Source organism: Takifugu flavidus, chromosome 10 (genome assembly GCF_003711565.1).
Source record: "Takifugu flavidus isolate HTHZ2018 chromosome 10, ASM371156v2, whole genome shotgun sequence".
Classification (NCBI taxonomy): Eukaryota; Metazoa; Chordata; class Actinopteri; order Tetraodontiformes; family Tetraodontidae; genus Takifugu; species Takifugu flavidus.
In genome coordinates, this window is record NC_079529.1 from 7,874,653 (window position 1) to 7,894,650 (window position 19,998).

At 44.2% G+C, this 19,998-nt stretch overlaps 1 protein-coding gene across 2 annotated transcripts in view; it reads left to right on the forward strand.

Annotated features, from left to right (window-relative positions):
* LOC130532699 (nuclear factor of activated T-cells, cytoplasmic 1-like) overlaps positions 1-19,998 on the forward strand; it is a 45,405-nt gene that overhangs the window by 13,407 nt on the left and 12,000 nt on the right. For both annotated transcript variants that reach the window (XM_057045502.1, XM_057045503.1), the window contains 5 exons: positions 1,257-1,429; positions 1,989-2,129; positions 9,212-9,267; positions 10,785-10,917; positions 16,269-16,913. In XM_057045502.1, the coding sequence (XP_056901482.1) occupies positions 1,257-1,429; positions 1,989-2,129; positions 9,212-9,267; positions 10,785-10,917; positions 16,269-16,913 (1,148 nt within the window). The remainder of the gene's footprint in view (positions 1-1,256; positions 1,430-1,988; positions 2,130-9,211; positions 9,268-10,784; positions 10,918-16,268; positions 16,914-19,998) is intronic.

Sequence of the window (19,998 nt, forward strand, 5' to 3'; positions counted from 1 at the left end):
TCTGAATGTAGATTACATAAGGGGTTCCATTACGCCCTGACTTTATTAATTACTCTTACAAAACTCAAACTATATGTGTTTGTTTTTTAAAACTAAAGCTTGTGCTCCAAGATTTGGTCATGCTCTTTTTTTACCCAAATGATTTTAACATTTGTACTGCCTTACAGTATCATTTTCACCAACACCACAATATTTCATATACTGTATCGGATTTTGAGGCAACTGTACTTTGACTTGACTTAATGTGTCCCATAGGATGAATGATGTTTTTCAAGATATTATAGCGGAAGCTTCTCCTTCCTTTTGCCATCAGCACACTAGCTGAAGGAAGAGGTGTGAAACTTTCTCCCCAGTTACTTGAAAGGGCAAACAAGAAAAGAATAAAGCTGTCCTTTTCTGTTGAAATGTTTAACTGTCTTTTTCATAATGCTGCATTTGTTTCAGAAAGTCAATCTTTGCAGTCAAGACTTCAGATGGTATCAATTGGTCTTTTTTCAGTCCTGCCTCCTACACAGAAACTGTATCTTATCAGGATATTTTGTTCTGTAAACACACTGCAAAAGCAGGTGTTTGTTAGCAAATCTGTTCCGATGAGAAAAAGCTCTGATGATCTTTCACATGACATTCATTTGAAAACAAAAAAAAGACTATATAAATCCTGACATTTACAAGTTCCTGGAATAGAACCCATCATGTAAAATAATTAAAATGCCAAAGCGCTTTCCATCACTTTGTTAAATCAGGCTTACTCAAATTCAACAAGGTGATGGGGGGGGGGGGTAAATCACTCGTTTGCCTCCAATATTGTTAAATTTGATTAATAACGACGTATGGTTCAGTAAGGGGCTCCACTGCTACACGTGGCAATGATTAACTGAGGTCTAAACTATAACTGTGCAAAGACTCACATGGTCAGAAGGAAAAGCTCTGGTTCAGGATTTGGTGTCTACTGACTGCAGCTAATAGCACCTGGTTTGCTATGTTCATATTATAATTTCTTGTGGCACCGTGCTTCAATGCTATAAAGTAATTAATGTTCAACTTTGATGCCATCATGAGGGACAAATGATGGAGACTATGGTAAAAGTAAACTCTGCTGGTAATTTGTGATTGATTGTCTATAGAGAAGACAAAGACTCGCATTGATAATTAAGCGTTGGGCCTTGACTTGCAATAACCTTCCAATATTTGTATGCTGGTCTTTTCTGCATACTTCCATTTTTGAAATGTGACATTTTGTCCTCCCTTTGCTGTAGAATCGACTGTGCTGGGATCCTAAAACTGCGCAATTCTGACATCGAACTTCGCAAAGGAGAAACAGACATCGGGCGTAAAAACACGCGTGTGCGGCTGGTGTTTCGGGTACACATCAACCAGCCCAATGGCAGGACCATTTCTCTGCAGGCGGCTTCAAACCCCATCGAATGCTGTAAGTCACAAACGCCACAGTAGGGTAAAAATAAACTTTGCACTTGTGCAAAAAGGGGGCTTCCATTGTCATACTGAGCTATTAACTGTTAAAACAGCAGCTACCAATAAGGTTTATAGGCCTTACAAGCAATACATGTATTGTTTATGAATCCTCATCTATGGTTTTTGTTTTTTCTTAGTAACTGAAGGTCCATTGTCATTTGTGACAAATATTTAAATGTAAATATACATTAAATGACAAACTGAAAAGCTCAGAGGCTAAAGGTAACTTAATATAAGACTTATAGGTAGAACAAGTGGCTGGCTGTGAGTTGCTTAATGGAAAATAATGACTCAGGGTCTGACAATGAAAATAGTGGGGGGGTTTCCCTCACTTTGTCTGTTTTCAGTGTCATTTAAAGAGCAGCTGTTGGCTGAAAATCTCTTAGCTAGGGGTCACAAAAACATCACAATAAAGCAGATAAGTCTAACCAAGAACTGCTGTTTCTCTGGCTCTGTGCTTCTTGGAACGTCGCGAGATTGGATTTTATTAAAATGCCTGTGTTTCCCTCCAAAAGCCCAACGTTCAGCTCAGGAGCTTCCCTTGGTGGAGAAGCAGAGTTTGGACAGTTACCCTGCCTCTGGAGGTAAAATGATGCTCCTGAGCGGCCTCAACTTCCTCCCTGACTCCAAGGTGGTGTTTGTGGAGAAAGCGCAGGGTAAGTAGCTGTCACCAGGCCATGTTTACTGCCCTTCAATTTCCTTTCTATCTCTTTTAAATGTCTTTCTCCATCTCTGCCTCCATCGGCCTCTCCTCCTGTCACAATCCAGCAGTGCTTGCCAGCGATCCACATGTGGTGTCCATTAAGCCACAATATTTTTAACCAAAGCATATTTACATTTGCTGAAGGTTCCATTGCCTCTTCACCGGCGCTTGCCCCAATTTAAGGGGTGAAACGAGAACAGGGCACGTGCAACTTCTCTATCTCTAACTCTCCCTCCCCTGCTCCCTCGTTTCTGACATTTAACTCTCCTGCCGCTCCATCTTCCCTATATCCCTGTGGATGCTCACACCAGCTGCGTGTCACTGAGTCATGGTTAAGAGGCTATTCCCGTTTTTTTGTCCAGATTTTTCAGCCATGTGTTTCCTCTGTGTGTGGGAGGAAGCAATGGTAAAAACATCACTGATCGAGTTTGTGAGTGAATGATCATTTCCTTGATTGCAGCCACAAAGCCAAGCAAAGGTCAAGCACCGTTATACCTCCAAGGCCCACTGAAACAAAAACCTGCTGCTAATAAAGTAAAAAAGACCTGAATGAGAAACGGTAGAAAAAGGAAGGTTCTCAACAGACTTAATCATTAATAATTCTAGGTTTTAGATAATCGGCCAATCACAAAATCAAGATAATATATTGATTTCATGATTGCTCTAATCAATTTAATTATTGCGGTAGCTCCCATGACGACTGAAGTGAGGTTTAGTAGGTCAGAGAACGGCACCATTGTTTGGTGTGAGAAGAATCAAATGAGAAGCTAATACCCAACAATGAATGTCAGCACTATGAAATGGAACGTTTTCCCTACCAAATATCAGGTTGCACTGTCACTTCTTATTGACGTCTCCTGCTACCGAGGCGCTCTCATAAAAGCCTTGGAGAATCCCAGCTGGCGTTCCTGGCCTGAGGTCGAGGGGGCTCCAGAGGCAGATGCACGGATGCTGCTTCCAAGGCTGAAGATGATGACTTAAATTAGAAATATTTCATCTCGCAGATGCTATTTCAGTAGTCCTATAGCTCCGTATGGACATCACCCCAAAAGAGAGAGGTGGTGAGGGCAGGTGGATGGCTTGGTGGGTCATCTGCAATTCATGGGTTCTCTTTAGCCCCAAGTCTTTCTGTCATCCTCCATTTTTCTCACCTTTATCCTCGATCCCCGTTAAAAAGATTAGTCTGTGTGCAGCTTTGCATTATTAGAATCCCGACACTCTCCTGCCCTTGACATTTCAGTGGTTTGTTCTACGGTGTCAAAAAAAAGTGCAGGAGATCTACACAGAGGTTTCTCTGGCTACCACTTAGTCTGCTTTCATGTAAACTTTAATTACCGAACTTCCATTGCCTCTAAAGTCAAAAGCCCATTATGGAGCGCCTCAAACACACACACACACACACACACACACACACACACACACACACACATGCAGGAAGACAGACGCTGATGCCAACTATCTATGACTAAGTTTGAGTGTAGGCATCTGGAAAAGTACTTAATCTTTCAGCTGCATTTCTAAATATTGTCTTTTGACCAAAACCTTGTAATTATATTATGGATTTATTCTATAAATTTGGTTTTATTTTCCTTTGGAAAAGTTCATGACTAAATGTGCACATGAAATACAATGCTGTATGCCACATAAATTCTTGCTGCATGGGTTTACACACTCGCTCACACACACACACACACACTCACACACACACGCAAAGCGACAGTAATCACTGCTTTTGCCACAGCGATGACAGCCGTTCCCTGCAGCCATCAAAGGTCAAGGTGGCGGCTCACTTTCCTAAACTGACTCCAATAAACACCTTCCAGAAAATTCCACAAATCCTTAGGATTGGCAGTTCTTTCGGAGCCCCAGTCCAATGCGTGCGAGCAAATATACGGAGTCTTAAAGGAGATCGCGCAAAAGCCCGATGGCACAAATGAGGCAGCCATCTTTCACAAATACATGTATTTCCTCAATAGTTTCCATTTGTTTTTCACAGACACATTGATGTAGCTGCTTAAACATACCCAGATGCCTGTTTTGGAGTCGTCCATAGAGTATAATTTATTACCAGACACTTAAATCATAAATGACATCAAGGTTCAAGAAGTCGTCAATCTGGATAACTTCAATATTAGCCATAAGACAGCCTACATGTATTTTATTCGTTAATTTATTTCTACATATGTACTTATGGTTCCAGTTCTAAATTCACTTGCCAGTTAATCATCAGCTTCACCTTTGTATTTATTTTTGTCCAGCCATCTAAGTTTTCCCCAGTGTAAAATGACCGGAGCTCATATTGTAGCCCCTTTTTGATAAAAATCATGTTTTGACCTTGAAGGTGTCCATATGGTATTATTTACGTCCCAGAGTCAGGACTGAACCAGGCAGCCAAGGACGAGGCAATACCAGAATGAGCTGCCATTTAATATGAATAACCGAGAATCCTGGCGGCTTAAAGGCACAAGGATTAATGTTGTTGAAGACTGATCTTATTATTGGAACGCACCATCTCATTAACTCTCTTCTTTGGAATCCTTCACCGTTTCAATCATTCTGGTACTTTGAGGTAAAGCTCAAAGTACCAGAAAGGAGCAAAATAAGGGTTGGACTAAGATTCCAGTGTCACTTTGGGATTTCTTAGAGAAATAATAATAAAAATTGAATTTTCTTGGCAGAAATCCCCCAATAAGGGCTGGCGGTGAAGATATTTTTTAGAATCCATCCCCAAGTCCACCGCTCGTCTTCATCGCCCACAAGATAACTCTGTCCAGCCGCGGCACGCGCACGTGTGTGTTTGTTGATGTGTGTGCCGTTAGCCTCCGGCCCTGTTTGTGCTGTTGAGTCGGAAGTGTTTTCAGCAAGTCACCCACGAGGGAGTCCGTGTGGAGGGGTGAAAACAGAAAACGCCCTACAAGGATAGGTAGAGAACAGAAGGAGGGAGGAAGAGGAGAAGCCAGGGTCAGGGGCAAATAAAGACATGACATTTATAACCATCATGTCTTTGACCCTTTGTTCTTTAGTTATTAAATGCCTTTTGATTTCCCTGCAGCCTCTTGATTTCCTTAAAAATAGTATAAAGCCTGAATTAATGAGACCGTGGAAAGATAAGGACAGAGCACTGTTTTTCATTCTGCTGACGTGTAGACTTTGTTTTGAATAGTAATTATTGCTGTCATTTTTAGGCCGTCATCTTTTTGTGTTGTTTTTGCTGTGTCTCACCCTTTCCATGGCTTTTAGAATTTCCATCTCTGACTTTGAACTCAGTTCAATTATACTTCTTTTAATATGTTTGAGTGCTAAAGTTGTGTCAGATCTTCAGTTTTCCCAAACTGCTCCTTTGGCACTACAGTAGGAGAACATACCTGGCACACCTTTCACACTGTTCTGGCTTGCCCCGCTTTCCGTGGATGGAATAAAAGCTGGAGGCTAGGAAAAGAGTGAAAGAAAGAGAGAGAGATGGGGAAAGCCTACACTCTGACTCAGAGGGGAGGTAAGGGAATTCCCTTGTGAGCTAGATAGTTTTTACATCTGGCCGGATCAGAGCGTTGCTCAGGAGCTCTGCAGCACCAGGGCTGCATGTGGTTCCTCCACCTCTGCTTCAGGCTGGTCAAGCTTACAGCCAAGACTAAGAAATTTCAGAGGTACAGTTTCATATTCAGTAATTATAGGACGCAGTGGCCCACATCAATATCCGCAGGCTGTCACTTTCGTCGTTTAGAAATGTTTGGCTTCTCCTTCATGACTCAGTATATGAATGGATTACTCCCAGCTCTTTTATTTTTGGACACGTTGGACACCTCTACGTGGGACCACACGTGGATAGTGATGTATTTTAGTTCGGACTGTCCTAGCTTTCAGTTAGACCTGCCCAATCTTGCTGCCTCAGCCATCCTTTACACATGTCTTACTGAATACACGGTAAAAAAAAACCCAGAGGAACCACTCACAGAATCCTTCCTGATTAGGTTTAGGAAACTTCCTGCAATGTTTTGTTCTCAAAATGCCAATTCTTTCCAGCCCCTTTTGAGCATTTCCGCTTGTGTAAACTCCAATCCCTTGCGCTTTTTTCCAATTACAGAGAAGCCTGCAGTAGAGGATGCAGAGGGATGTGACAAAAAACGGCTGTTGGAAATAAAATAAACACATATGTTGAGGAATCAGTCAAAACAGCATCATGACTGACAGAACCGATTGACCTCTGTCCCCACCTTCTCTGCAGGTTTGTCTGAACATGTTATTGTCAGACAAGCAATTCGGGGCTGAAATACAAACTTGTCTCATTGCCCCATCTGGGGCTGTTCTTGATTTGTGATGTAGAACAGATATCTGCTGTGGTGTAGCACATTGCTGCCCTGAATTCAATTTCAAGGGTATTTCTGAGATTTGGTCAATTTCACTTAAGCTTTGGGTTGTCACCAAATTCCATGATTTCAAACACAATCACAAACTTCCAATACTCTGCGATTCATGTACAATCCCCTTTTCTGATGCATTGTCCTCATTACTTCTGAGATTGGCACAGGTCAGGTGTTTCGGAGTGGAGGGCAGCTGCAAATCAGTCATGGGGGAATCCCTTTGGCCTCTTGGACGGTTCTCCTCCTTGGAAAAAGGCAACGATCGCTGTAAAAAATGTGTTTAAAATTACACAGGCATTTTCTGTCCCAGTAGCAGCAACAGAGTAGCAGCAAAGTGGAAAAGAAACGTGTGTAAACAGGAAAGAGAATGAAGAAAGTACTTATGAAAATCATCTGTGGAAAAGACACATAGTTGCAGCGTGTATGCCTGGATTTTTTCACGAGACAACCTCTGCAATTAGGACTGTGAATCATAATTTCCATTTGAAAAAACACCTTGTGTGAAAGAAAACTGTCCTTGGTCAGTGGAAGCTGTTATTGTACTGCAAACACTTATTCTGATGGAAAAATGATGTCTGGGAAGCCAAAAGCGGGTCATCATAAGGACACTAGCAAAGATTTGCAGTGGACTGAAAATAAATTCAATAATCTATGAAGGATTCCCCTTTTGTTGATCACAAAGAACATCCACTCAACATGGAAGAGAGGTTTACTCAGCAGGCAACTGTGCTGCATTGCCAGCTTGTTCATAATTTGTCAAGAATCAAATAAGAGATGACTCCAAGTAGCCTCACCCTGCATGTGCTCTAATTGCCTGATGAATGAGAGTGTTGTCTCAGCTGTCTGTGTTGGTGTTGGTCTTTGTGGGTCCCATTTGCACAAGTGACTCATGCAGAGCAACAGACTCACTGCTGTTCCACCTTCAAGGAGAAATCCTAAGGAAAAGCATGTTTGGGTCTGTCGGTCTGCTCGCACGTGTCCATTCATTACCCCTGTTTAAATCTGACCGGATTATACTCCTCCAGAAACGGCTAATGTGTCACCCATTGTTAGCAGCTTCCCCACTTGTCGTTCAAGTCGTGCACCAGAGCAAAGGTAAAGGATACTGCAGTTGTGTGTGACTGTGCACATCTCTGTGCATGTGTGTGTGTTGCGCGTGGGTGGATTCTGCATGAAGGAGGAGGTGTTGTCGGGAACAGAAGCGTTTTGCAGATGTTGCAGGGAAGTAAGGACTGAATGGAAACTTCTGCGGTTATCAGCCCCGTGGAAGCACTCTCTGACTCGAAAAGGTATGCCACGTGTGGCCCCCATCCCAAACTCTGCACTGCCTTTTCGCATTAGCTGATGGAGGAACTGAGAAGCTAGTTGTGCCAAGTGATAGATGGGTATGAAATGTTTGAGCGAAAGGGAGGTGCAGAGAGAAAGAAAAAGAAGAAAAACATGTTTACTAGCAGAGGCCGGCGTTGACGCTGTCTAAGGTTTCCCTTTTGGATTTCCTCCCAGTGCGGAGGCGGGCGAGATTCCCTCATGGTTCCCCTAGACGAAACATGAGGAACGCTCATCTCTCTTCATCTCTGTCTGCTTCTCTCTCTCTCTTTCTCTCTCTCGCTGACCTTCTCTTGTGTGCTCCCTCTTAATTGCCCTTCCAGACTTTCAACCACTTCTTTATCCTTCATCTGAGCGTCTCAATGGCAGGACACATGCACAGTGTCACCGCCACGCAGCTCCCTGCTGCTTTTACTGCCAGCCCATTCACCTCATGTCTGTTACAGTAAAGTATATTTCCTATATATTTCTCTAAGTTATGATAGAAAAAAACAACCTTATCTGATTGGTTCGCCATCTGTTTCCCTTTGTCTCCTTTTCAATATGTCCATTTTGGACAGCGATAACTTACTGATGTTCACTCTCTGAATGATAAAACTGACCATTTGCCTCCTCCACCAATAATAAGCCGAGAGTGAAGGAGAAATGTTACTGTCATTCACTGAATGATGTAAAAAACATAAAGCTTTGGTCTTTACATCATCCAGAGCGGCCTGACTTCTGGTGTAGGTATTTGGAATCTGACTGTCCGATGACCTTCTCTGACGGCTTCCTGTCCCACAGCTTTCGCCTACAGTGGCGTTACCACAAGACTCAGGCTTCTTCTTCCCAGTGTGCCACTGGTACAAAGACTGTTTTGTTTCACTTCTGTTTCTGACAGCTCCAATGAGTCAGTCCACCGTTCCACATGGGAAGGTGTTTATTTTCAGACTGTCTCTGCTGTGCTTGTGTTTTTTCACAGAGATGTACTGGGCAGTTTTGTATGATGCACAGCCGTGACGGCAGTGAGAACACTGAATTTTTAGCTGTGAAATAGGGTTCTGTGTCGAAAAAGAAGTTGTTTCACTGAGAGCAGCGCCAGTCAAAGATCAGAGCTTGTGGTAATTCGTGTCACTCTGTGGCCAAGATGTTGCAAATTACCCTCATTTCTAATTCATGCTGCTTGGTGGGTGGTTTGCCCTTTTAGACCAAATCGCAAACATTCATTTGTAGATCTGACCGCTTGACTATTAATTATTGGTGTTAGCGTTTATGGAACAAAGCCAGCTACATCACCCTGAGCCATTTAACCCTGATGTTGTCGGCCATTGTGGTGTGATTCATGCTGAATGCATTATGTCTTTTTTCATAGATGGACATCATCTGTGGGAGACAGAAGCCAAAGTTGACAAGACCTCCATCAAATCTGTAAGTGCTCCTCTCCAAAGACTTCAGTCCCACCTTCCCTTGACACTTCAGCATTTCCCCTCCAGGTCTCCTCATCATCTGTCCCCAGTCATGATGTAACCTTCGTTAAGGCATTGCCACTTGCAACATAGACAATAGTGATTACCTCATGCAATCCTGAATGGAATTTTCACGAAACCTCCATGCCCTCGCAGAATAAACATGGGCTGTTGTCTTTTCTGAGGGCTGACATTCGGTCACACTTTCTGAGCGTGGCAATATGAAATGAAACCGGGGGAATCGTCAGGAAATCGTAATTATCCAAAGAAAGCTGGTAGAGCTCTGGACTTAATTAAGATTTTACTGTCTCGAGTGGAAGAGCTGCAGAGGCCTGTTTGCGCGTGTCTGATGGCTGTGTTTTGAAAAGCTTTCATCAGCAGCATTACACCCTTCCCCCACTTCCACAGTTTTTGTGTAAACTAACCGAGGCAATCAACACAGCCCGCCAGGTCTGGAAGAAGCCAGGTTAAGTTGGCGACTGTTTTTTGCTCCTTATTATTGCTGTTATTTTACTCAGGGAAATGACTTGGTTGCATCAGGAAAGTAAATATTGACTTGGATGTCTAATTGGCCTGTAGAGCTAGCTGATGTGCAGAGTCCCAGATGCTGGAAAATTAGCATGCAAGGTTCGACCAGGGAGAAGAGGTCGACGAAAAGCAAAGAGAGCGATGCGTCTAACTGTAGCTCCAACAAACAAGTCACTACTTTTTGAGCCAGTTTTTATTTTCTCCAACTTGCCTGCCCCACAGCTTGCATTGCCAGCCAGGATTGCTTTCTCTGTTTGGAAAAAAGAGGGGGAAGCCATGTACAAACACACAGAATTTACACACTCAATCAGGCACCTGCAGGTTTCCTTCAGTTTCATCTGGAGCACAGACCAGGAGCACAGGGATGAAGGTCCCACACCCCCACCCAACTAACAAACTAATAAAGATCTGTTGGCCCCCAAACTTCAGTGGTCCCCTGAAGCGTGACAGCCATTCCCAGGAATCAGAAACAAACCTAACAAATTTCTCAACGCCACCCCCCTTGTCAAAGAGAGCAGTCAAAAGTTCACATTCGTCCAGACTTGCCGAGGTCTGTCTTGCAGTAGGGAGGGAGGGAGGCCGGCTGGGAGGGAGGCCGGCCAGGAGGGAGGGCGGGGAACAGGAGAGCCTCTCCACAGAGGGATACGGCTGTGCAAACAAATGAGCTGGCTACCGTTCTCCTCTCGTGCGGTACAGGGACGAATCTGAAGTTCTGGGGTTTTCTTCAGAGACAAAGACTGGGCACTGGACCAGTCTCATGGGCTCATACTGCTGGGACTACACAGTCCAGAAAAGTTAATTTACCATCTAAGCCTTTGGCAAATAACTTTCAGACTGGCTGCAACATAGATCAAAGAATTACAACTTGTATTCCATCCATATTTGACCACCAACATGAATCAAACATTATGTTATGTTTTTTGAGCTTTATGCATGTTATTTGTATTGCAGGGGGCTATAGTTGTTGAGATCCCACCCTACAGAAACCAGAGAATATCAAACCCAGTTCATGTCAACTTCTACGTCTGCAATGGCAAGAGGAAGAGGAGCCAGTACCAGCGCTTTACCTACCTGCCCCCCAATGGTAACTAACCTTTGGATTTGTACACAGTTTACTTGCCTGTGACATTGAAAGAGATGTATACTTTACACGCTGCGCTCATCGTCGAGAGTATTTCTCCAGCTCTTGACCTACATCAATTATAGTTTACAGTAGCTGTCAGAAAGCTCATTTTAAAATTTGCAAGTCTGCTATTTTGCTGGAGGTTCATGTCAACACATCAGGCCCTGCTTGACTGAGGTCTGTGAGTGAAGGCAGAAAATGTGGGGATCTGTTTATTCTGTAGCACGACGGCGTTCCTCAGCAATGAGGTTTACCTGCTGAGTGACAGAGCCTCCGAGCACTGTTGATGCAGAGAAGTTCTCCCCCCCCCCCTTCCGGTACCCTGACTTTCACACAGATGCCTTCTTGGTTCAGCGACACACCAATCAGTGTACAAAGAAACATCCACACTCAGATGTCTCCCAGGCATTACGCTTTCTTGTAGCAACCTAAAAAGTGAGGAATATCTCGTGCTGTGCTCATCGTGCTCTCTGGCCCTCTCAGTGTTTATAGCTGGCTTGTGCATTTGGAATTTGAAGAATGCACGGCTGAGAGTTCAAATGAGGAATTCAGCATTTGAACAGTGGGCAGAGGTGAAATATCAGCTGTGATATTTCACCCAAAGATCTATTATTTTCTGTTTTAAGCAGAGAAAAAGAAAGACTAAGCATTTCCAAGCACCACAGCTCCCATAAAACACTCCAAAAGCACATGTAACTGAGCTATCTTCCACTTTCAAAACCGCTATTTTGAGACTCATCTCACACTCATGGTAAACAGCAAAATCCATTAGATCAAAACACCGGTGTCTCACTTTCATTGATTAGCGTCTAGTGGCTCCACTGCTGCTAGGATAGTGTGTTTTGTAAATATGATGCGACTCTTAGATAATCAGAAGATGTATTTACGGCCACAGGAGATAAATGACTGGGAATCTGGATGGGGTCCTGAGGGAAAGTAGTGGAGGGCCTTATTTGGAGATGCCGGAGTGCATTATTAGAAAGCATTGTGAAGCTAGCTAACAGTTAGCCATGTTTGTATCGTATATTACCATGTTGTACAGGCACTGCAGAATGTCACACGGAGCCCCCTCGTCCTTATCGCTTAGTCATTTCACTGGTTGAAAAACACAGCTCTTATTAAAAGTCAACTTGTTGTGAAGTCTTATTCACTGCCAAGTTTGCCACGAGTGCTGCACAGTGTAGACCACACAGGCTGTCCCCATGTTCTCTCTTAGGAGCATAATTAACTCTCAGATCCTATGAATCACAAGCTTGTGAGCTCTATTTTGAGATTTAAGATGCTTGTGAAGATGCTCATTAAATGATATGACAGAGCACATTTATAAGAAACAGAAATATTATTGTTTGAATGAAAGAGGGAGACAAGAGTGCTGCATATGCGCAGGGGAAGATCTGGGACTGCTCTGGGGCAGATAGAATCTGATATTATCGAGGAGTACTTTCAAAATTCTGGCAAGTTTTGTGCTCCTGACTTTTAAACTATGTCAGCATTGTAAAAAGAAACAGACCAAAACATCTTCAAATGTTAGAAATGTTAATTTTAGTTATTTGTGAAACCAACTAATAATTAAATGCAGAAGATCATTCTCAGCTAATGCGGTATAAAGGTTATAATTAGTGTACACAGACTTTCATTGATGACTATTATAGTCAAGCTTTCATTTCAACAACAAAGAATCAGGAAATCCTTGTGAAGCTGTTTGCTTTTGAGGGTTTCGGTGTGCGTCAACACTAACTGAAACAACCAACAGTGTGGCTTGGATGTCAGGGTGGGCTGAGGGGACAAATGCACACAGAGTTTCACACACACCCCTGTCAACACTTTTTTTGCCTGCTTGTGTGAGAGAGCTCTTCCGGCCCTCTGTCCCACTTTAAACACTGTTATGGCCACTGATGTTGTTTAAAAAGAACATTTCTTTCACACCCTGGTGTCTGCTCATCTATTAAAAGAAAAAGGCGGCTCTGAAAATAGCTCGACGCGTCTGAAACTGCGGAAGGATGAAGCAAACACTCTCTAGGCCACAAATGCATGTGAAAACCACCTTTTTCCACGACGGCCTTGTTATTCTGTGACAATGTGCACAATTGACAAAAGTAACATCAGAAAAAAAGATCTCACCATCTGTTGGTCTCTCGTCAACTCAAACAGGCATATCGTCCCAGGCAGCCTCGATTATTTCAAGCAAGTTAACAGATGCTCATCTTTTTCTAAACTCGTCATGCATCCACTGTGACAGTGCAATATGTATTTCTAACAGAAGAAGTCCACAGTGGAAGCATGCTCTCGTTCTTACGGTCTGCTACATGATAAGCCTCAGTGAATTAGAGGAAAAATAGCAGCATAATAAGTCATAAGAAGTTCCCCAAAAAATGAAACATTCTATTCTAGAAAAAAAAAAAAGCAGCTATCGAGATCTTAAATTTGTGGTAAATTAGCCATCAGCCAAGAGTTTGGGATGACATTTAAACATGCACAGTCAGCAACATTGGCGGTTTGGTTGTCCTCTCACGACACTGGGATGTCGACCTATACTGTACAGATGGTGCTGACTGGCTCCCAGAATGAGCTCCACTTTTCCAAGCTCCCTTCCAGTCATTCCTGCCTGAGTCGTGGCGTGACGTGTTGCTCTTCAAATCAGAACCGGTTTGCATGAACCACATTAAGTAAAAAGTGCCAATGAAATGCTGGCAACAGCCAAGGCTGCAGCCAAAAAAACTTCTCGGAACCTCTTTTATTTTTACAGGCCATTCGGAGATTCCTCCGCAATATCGAGTTCTATTCTTAAACGGGAGCCGACTCCCCCTGTTGGGCTGGTTTGTGGTCAGAGTTGGAGAAGGGAAAGTCGAAGATACATATAGGAAAAGTTGATGTACCACATATTGTTCTTTTTTCAGAAATATTTGCACAGTCATGTTGTTTTTCCAACAGCTGGACAAAGACTCAACTGTTTATGTCATGTCTACAGTTTGGGCTTTGTCAGCCTCGCTTACAACACACCACGGCCCACTGGGCAAGCAGATTGCATCCACAGTGGGAGACAGTCCACCAGGTACCACGGAGCTAATGAAGTACCACCTGCTCCATGTTAAATCTATGATGTTAGGATAAAATGAGCATATGTTTGGCATCACATATGAGAGCAAAATGATTTGATATCCAGTTGCCTGTTGACTTTCTCATAAAGAAAGTTTCCCTCAGAAGTTTTAAATCTTCTCAAGTCCTGTTTGCTTACCTAATCAAATGCCCAAAACAGTTCCAACTCCAGCTGCCTTCAGAAGAAAAGAAAAGAAAAGTGAATAGGGCCCAACACAAGATGTGATGGAGTGAAAACCATGTGCAGAACATCAACTGTCTGCGGGCCGCAACCCACAGGTTTGAAGGAAATAAAATCCAGCTGAAGCTCGGTCTCGCCTGCCGGTTCTGTTTCTTGTCTCCTGAAAATCTAAAGCTGCAGCAAACCGACCTCCTCCTTTTTAAAAACACTCGGTTTCCAACTCTATTAGAAAGTGTGACTGCAAAGAACAACAGAATCACATTTCTCCTGAGCTACTGCTGATTCCTCATCTTCCTCTAAATTAAACTGTCATGGTGGTAACAGTCACAGGCAGGAAATCTTGTAAAATTTCTTTTCAGACTGGCATCGAGCGCCTAATCACAAACCCTAATCTCCTTTTTTAGTGCTCAACCTAAAAATTTCCACTTCCTTTGAAAAGTATTTCTAAATAAGTCTCAAAATCCATCAAAAAAATCACATAAAACCATATTAAATCACTTTACCGCAACTACTCGGTCATTTCCACATGCACACACCAGATTTTATGAAAAAAAAATCACCTTTTGTTTTACGAGGGCTGAAAACCTTCAGTTTCGTTAACAGACAAAGGGACCTTTTTATGCGAGAACTCTGAAATAAAACTGCTTGGGAGAGGCTGTGGATGTGATACGCAACATGTAGCTTGCTTGTAATTCCCTTGTTGCAAGGATGGAGGCCCATGCACTGTGGGACTTGCCTTACAATGCAACTCCAGACACCAAGCCGTGCTCCCTGGGCACTACGAGCAGGCCGGGGTGACGCACAAGTGCTCCCTGTTCACCGTTATCCCTGCATCGCACCTCAGCACCCCAGTGATTAACATCTTTTCAAATCCAGCATAAATAATAACACCTTGATAAACAGCATGCAGAGCCACATTTGAACCCGTTCCCCTCAAAGGTTCTATTGTGTACAAACACAAACACTCAGTTTAGACAGGGATCTTATTCACATTGACATCTGTGCACCTTAGTAAATGTCACCCGCTGCCAGAGTAGCCAAGAACTCTTTGGAATCAAACGCTCACCACACCCATTAACACATTTTAACAATGTGCAGGAATAGAAATAGAAACAGTGTGTCCATTGTGACTCAGGAGCCTTTGCTATACATCTGGGTATCTTAACTCTGCTCTGTTCACTTTTCTTGCTGGCACGATCTGTGCACATGCACTATACTTACATAACAAGTCAGCGGTGAGCTTTTAAATGTGTAGCCTTCTGTCCTACCAGGCTATTCCATTTTGAGAGTTTAAAAAAAAAAAGGTGTTTTCAGTAAATGTACTTGACAGCGAACTGGATGCTTGTGATACTTGACTGTCAGAAGTAATCAGGAAGCGGCGCAGACAGTATGGGGCAAGACAATGTATAGAAAAAAGAAACAGGATGATCAAGTGGAGGGGGTCACTGCACTCTCCTGCATTAACTGAGGCCCGAAGCTCCTGAAAACCCCGGGCCCATCTCTGCAGCCACTTAGGGAGGCCCAATCAAAATCAAATCATCTCCTTTTTTCCACCCTCTCTGCCTCTATCTTTTGCTCCTGAGAGAATTAATTACAGCTACAGCAAAGGAAACCAAGAGGTTCCAGTCTCGTTTGAACAGCAGCAACAGCAGTGCTTTAAAGTAGTCTTTTATTGGATATCAGAGCCAAAGAAGAGTCCAAAGAAAATGGGTCTTACTCATGATTAGAACCAGCTGTGGGTTTCCAAACTGATGATTCATCCATTCTTCCTCCCCTCCACCCCCAATTTTCTTGCCTTTTTTTCACGGTGTGGTAAAGAGGGGTGGGCAGGAAGGCTTCTCAGTGAGGGAACTCAAGCCAACTTGACACTGAGCCCATATCCACTGGTAGTTGTTTGTTTGGATTGTGGAGGGTATTGTGGCCACAATTGTGCCTGCTCACCGCTTTGCTCAGTCGTGTGCACTCACTTCGCCACGTGGATTCCCTGCACGTTTTTAACATTGCCATATTTCTTTCTATTTTTTTTTCTCCCCAGTGCCAATAATAAAGACAGAGCCCAATGATGAATACGATTCTCTGGGGAGTGCAAGAGTGCCCATGCATTCAAAGCCCTTTTACAGCCAGCCCAGGTTGACTCCCATTATGCCCGTAGCCGATCATGATGCCTGTTTAATTGGTGGCTATTCTCCATGCCCACCCTGCCATGTCACTCTGCCGCCAACACCTCCCAGCTCCAGCCCCACACTGCAAGACCTGTCACCAGTGGCATACAGTAAGTGCCTCCCCAACAGTCCCAACCACGCAGCACCATCAGGTCCCATAATGCCACACATCCAGGAGAGCCCAGGCTGCCCCAGCCTTGCCCACCCATCATCACCAGACCACAGCTCTCCCATGGGGATGCTCCATTCCCAAGGTAGCCCCAACCATCTGAACAGCCCAGGGACCCATGGTTACCATGCTATCTATGCCAACAGCAGTCCCTCATCCTCTCCAGTATCCCACCCATCCACTCCTGGTGCGACTTCAGAGAGCCCATTGCTTCAGGCCTACAGCCCCACTCAGGCTCAGGCAGCAGCCAGCTCACCAAGCCTGCTACATGAAGATGCCAGTCCCCCTCCGATGGCCATAACTGTTAAACAGGAGCCGCAGGAACTGGACCAGATGTACCTAGATGATGGTGAGTTTTCAGAACTATGTGATGCACAGATTGTCTCTAATGTTGCATTTGGGAGCCACTGAGAGGGAGAGGGTTTGCTTTTGTAAGTGAAAGCTTATTTTCAGACACTTTTGATGTGGCTATTGCATTTGTTTAACACCTTGCCCTTATCTGTGAGCCCCCCCTCCCCCCGAACACAGCCGCACCCTGCTGCCCCTCACAGAATTTCCTGATGAATCTGTGGCAGCGGTTTTACGTCAGATTTGTTTTAATTTTAGACTCGGCATATTTATTTGCCTTAGGTGTAACATGCCATCCGGCTTGTGTTGTCCAAGCGGGCGCTTCACTTTAAAACAGTACAGTGCCTTGATGGGATTTTGAAACAATCTGTCAAAACATCACAGCGTCGAGGTCGGTTGGGGTGCAACAGAACAAAAACAGTGGCACACGCATAACAGAGCAAACTGTTGACACAACCACTAATGAAGGAAGCAAAACAATGGGTAGGGGTTTCCTGAGCCGAGGCTTTCTCTTTTCCTTCATCTTTCTGGGAGGGATGCGATGAGGCAGGAGGCGAGGCTTTGTTTTCCCGTGTTTCCCCCATGGAGCCAATACCACGTAACTGTCGTCATCAAGGGAGACTGTTGTGTCACTGCTCTCCCCTTGGCAATGAAACCCGTCACACCCAGGGGGCCATATGGTCAAGTTTATCGCCGCCTCTGTCCATAGTTTTTCTGTGAGGTCACCAACCCCTTATCTATGTCAGCAGAGGCTGTGCTTGTTATTACGTGTATTCATAGTGCACATCGCTGGCAGGAAGCCAGGCTGAGATGATTTCTAAAAAATCCCCCTCTGATGGAGGTGGCAGGAGGACAACTGAACTGACGGTATCAGCCTTCCTGTATGTGCAGCGTATGTTCCTGCACGTGTGTGCATACTTCACTCGGCAGCTATGATGATAGGCATAAGGGGGCCAAGGGAGTTTTGCTGTGGAACTGCAATCGAGTTAAAATGCAGTTGTCAGCATGTCTGTCTGTCCTGATGGGTCCCGTTAGTCCTCACCTCATAAACATAAAATACAGACTGGGAGAGTTTCTCTGTTAACAGCTATATAAACTGATATCCTTTGTTTTTTTAATTTTTTTTTATCTCCTTCCGACTACCCGAGGAACCTAATTGGAATAATTGAAATTCTTTATTTCCTTAAGAGTTGACAGGCGGAGGCTTGCATGTCAGGATTAATCGAATAAAGTGAAACTATAGCTGTGTTTTGCATTTTATAATGAGGTTGGCAGGGGCTCCTTTTACACCAACAGTATGAAGATACACCAAATGTACAGATCAGTGCTAAGGTGAAGGCTTGTAACCTTGTTTTCCATCCGCATCACTCCATTCCCTGTCACTCTAGCAGGCTCAATTGCTCCCCAATACAGTGGCCAAATGTATTCTGCCAGTGATTACAGCTGCATTAGGGCCGTGCAGGAACGTGTATTGATTGACTGATGACAGTGAAGCCGTGCCATGAAAAACCTCAATGTGCTGCAGTTTTGCATCACCTAACACCTGTGGTGAGTCCTTGGTAGAGTGCAGTGGTGAGGGCATATCCCACCAAACCCCTTAAATGAGTTCTAAGCAGGACGAAACCAAGATTGGAAGGCAGCTCACGCAGCGCCCCGCTCACTCTTTGCACACATTACCTCTCGCTGGCGAGAGGAGGCCTCCATTATAGAGGGAAGACAGGCAGATGACCTCACTTCGGCACTCAGTGATTTAACACTAGCGTTGTAGAGTAAAGTTCCGCCCGAGCAACTGGAGGTCGACGATTTTGAGTGTGCAAGAGTGCACTTGATCTTCCCCAAGAGTGAAGTACCTCCCACGCTCCAACGCCGAGGCTACTGGACTCCCATCAAGCGGAGGAAATGTGTCTCTCTGGCCAGACCCAGATTTTATTCAGCCCCCGAGAAATCACTCAACTTATCAGTGGTGAGCTACTGTACCACAAGGAGTCTGAGAGGTGAACCACCAGTCTGCCATACACAGGCCCCATCAAAATCTGCCTAACTCTTCCCTCAGCTGTGATAGAAGCACCTTACTACCAGCACCGTACACAAGGCAACCATTCATGAGAGGTTTCATGAGCTGTTGAGTTACTCAAAAAGTGAGTTTAGTTTATATTGAAACATAATGAAGCAGACCTAGTGTTTGCATGTCTATATTTGGAAGATTTGGGAATCGCTTTTACTTTCATCCCTCATTTACTCCATTTACGCTAAAAGAATGCTAATCAGCAATGTTTCTCCCAGCTTTCTCTAGAAAACAGACGACCCTTATTCCCTAAAATGATCATTCTAAAAACACATGGCAACACAGATGTTGCCTACTTGACATTTGACATATCTGATTGCCATGTGTTAGTGGTAGTTTTCCTCGTGATTCGTTTCCTCTTCGGGTCAATCTTTAGGCTTTCTCAAACAAAATGCAATTGTTCTCAGCCTTGGTCTGAGCCTTCCAGAGAATCTCCCTCTCCTTCATAGCTTGTGAAGGCATCTCGAGGCTTTCCTCATGGAAACTTTTACACAACCTGGCAAGTTGCCCGGACCCCAGGACTCTGCAAAACCCCTAACGATGATTGAAAGTGTGTCCGCTCTGTGCTGAAAACATGCTGAGTCGCTAACTTTGGAGTGTGCCGCAAGGCTAGTTCAGGGGGACCGAAGGGGGGGCATAAGGAGAGGGAGAGAGGGCGAGTATTTGTTGGGGGTTGGGGGGCTTTCAATAAACCGGTGGGTAAGGTGTCTAATGGGACTCACTGACGCAGGAACCACTCCTGGATGTTCAGACAGCATCTATGGGTGTATCTATGTGCATATATGTCTCCAGTTTGAATACTTGATGAGATGAAGAAGCAGTTTAAAAGCCAATGATACTCTATGCTTTCAGAACACTCCACCTCTGACCCCCTGGCCTTATGGGAGCAGGTCAAACTCCAGCTAATTGTGCATAAAACACAAGGTGCCTGGCAGAAGCATCAGCTCCTTGTAGATATTGATGGGTGCAAGAAGCAGGAGATTATTAATATTGGATACAAAAGCTGATGTCCTTTCTAGAT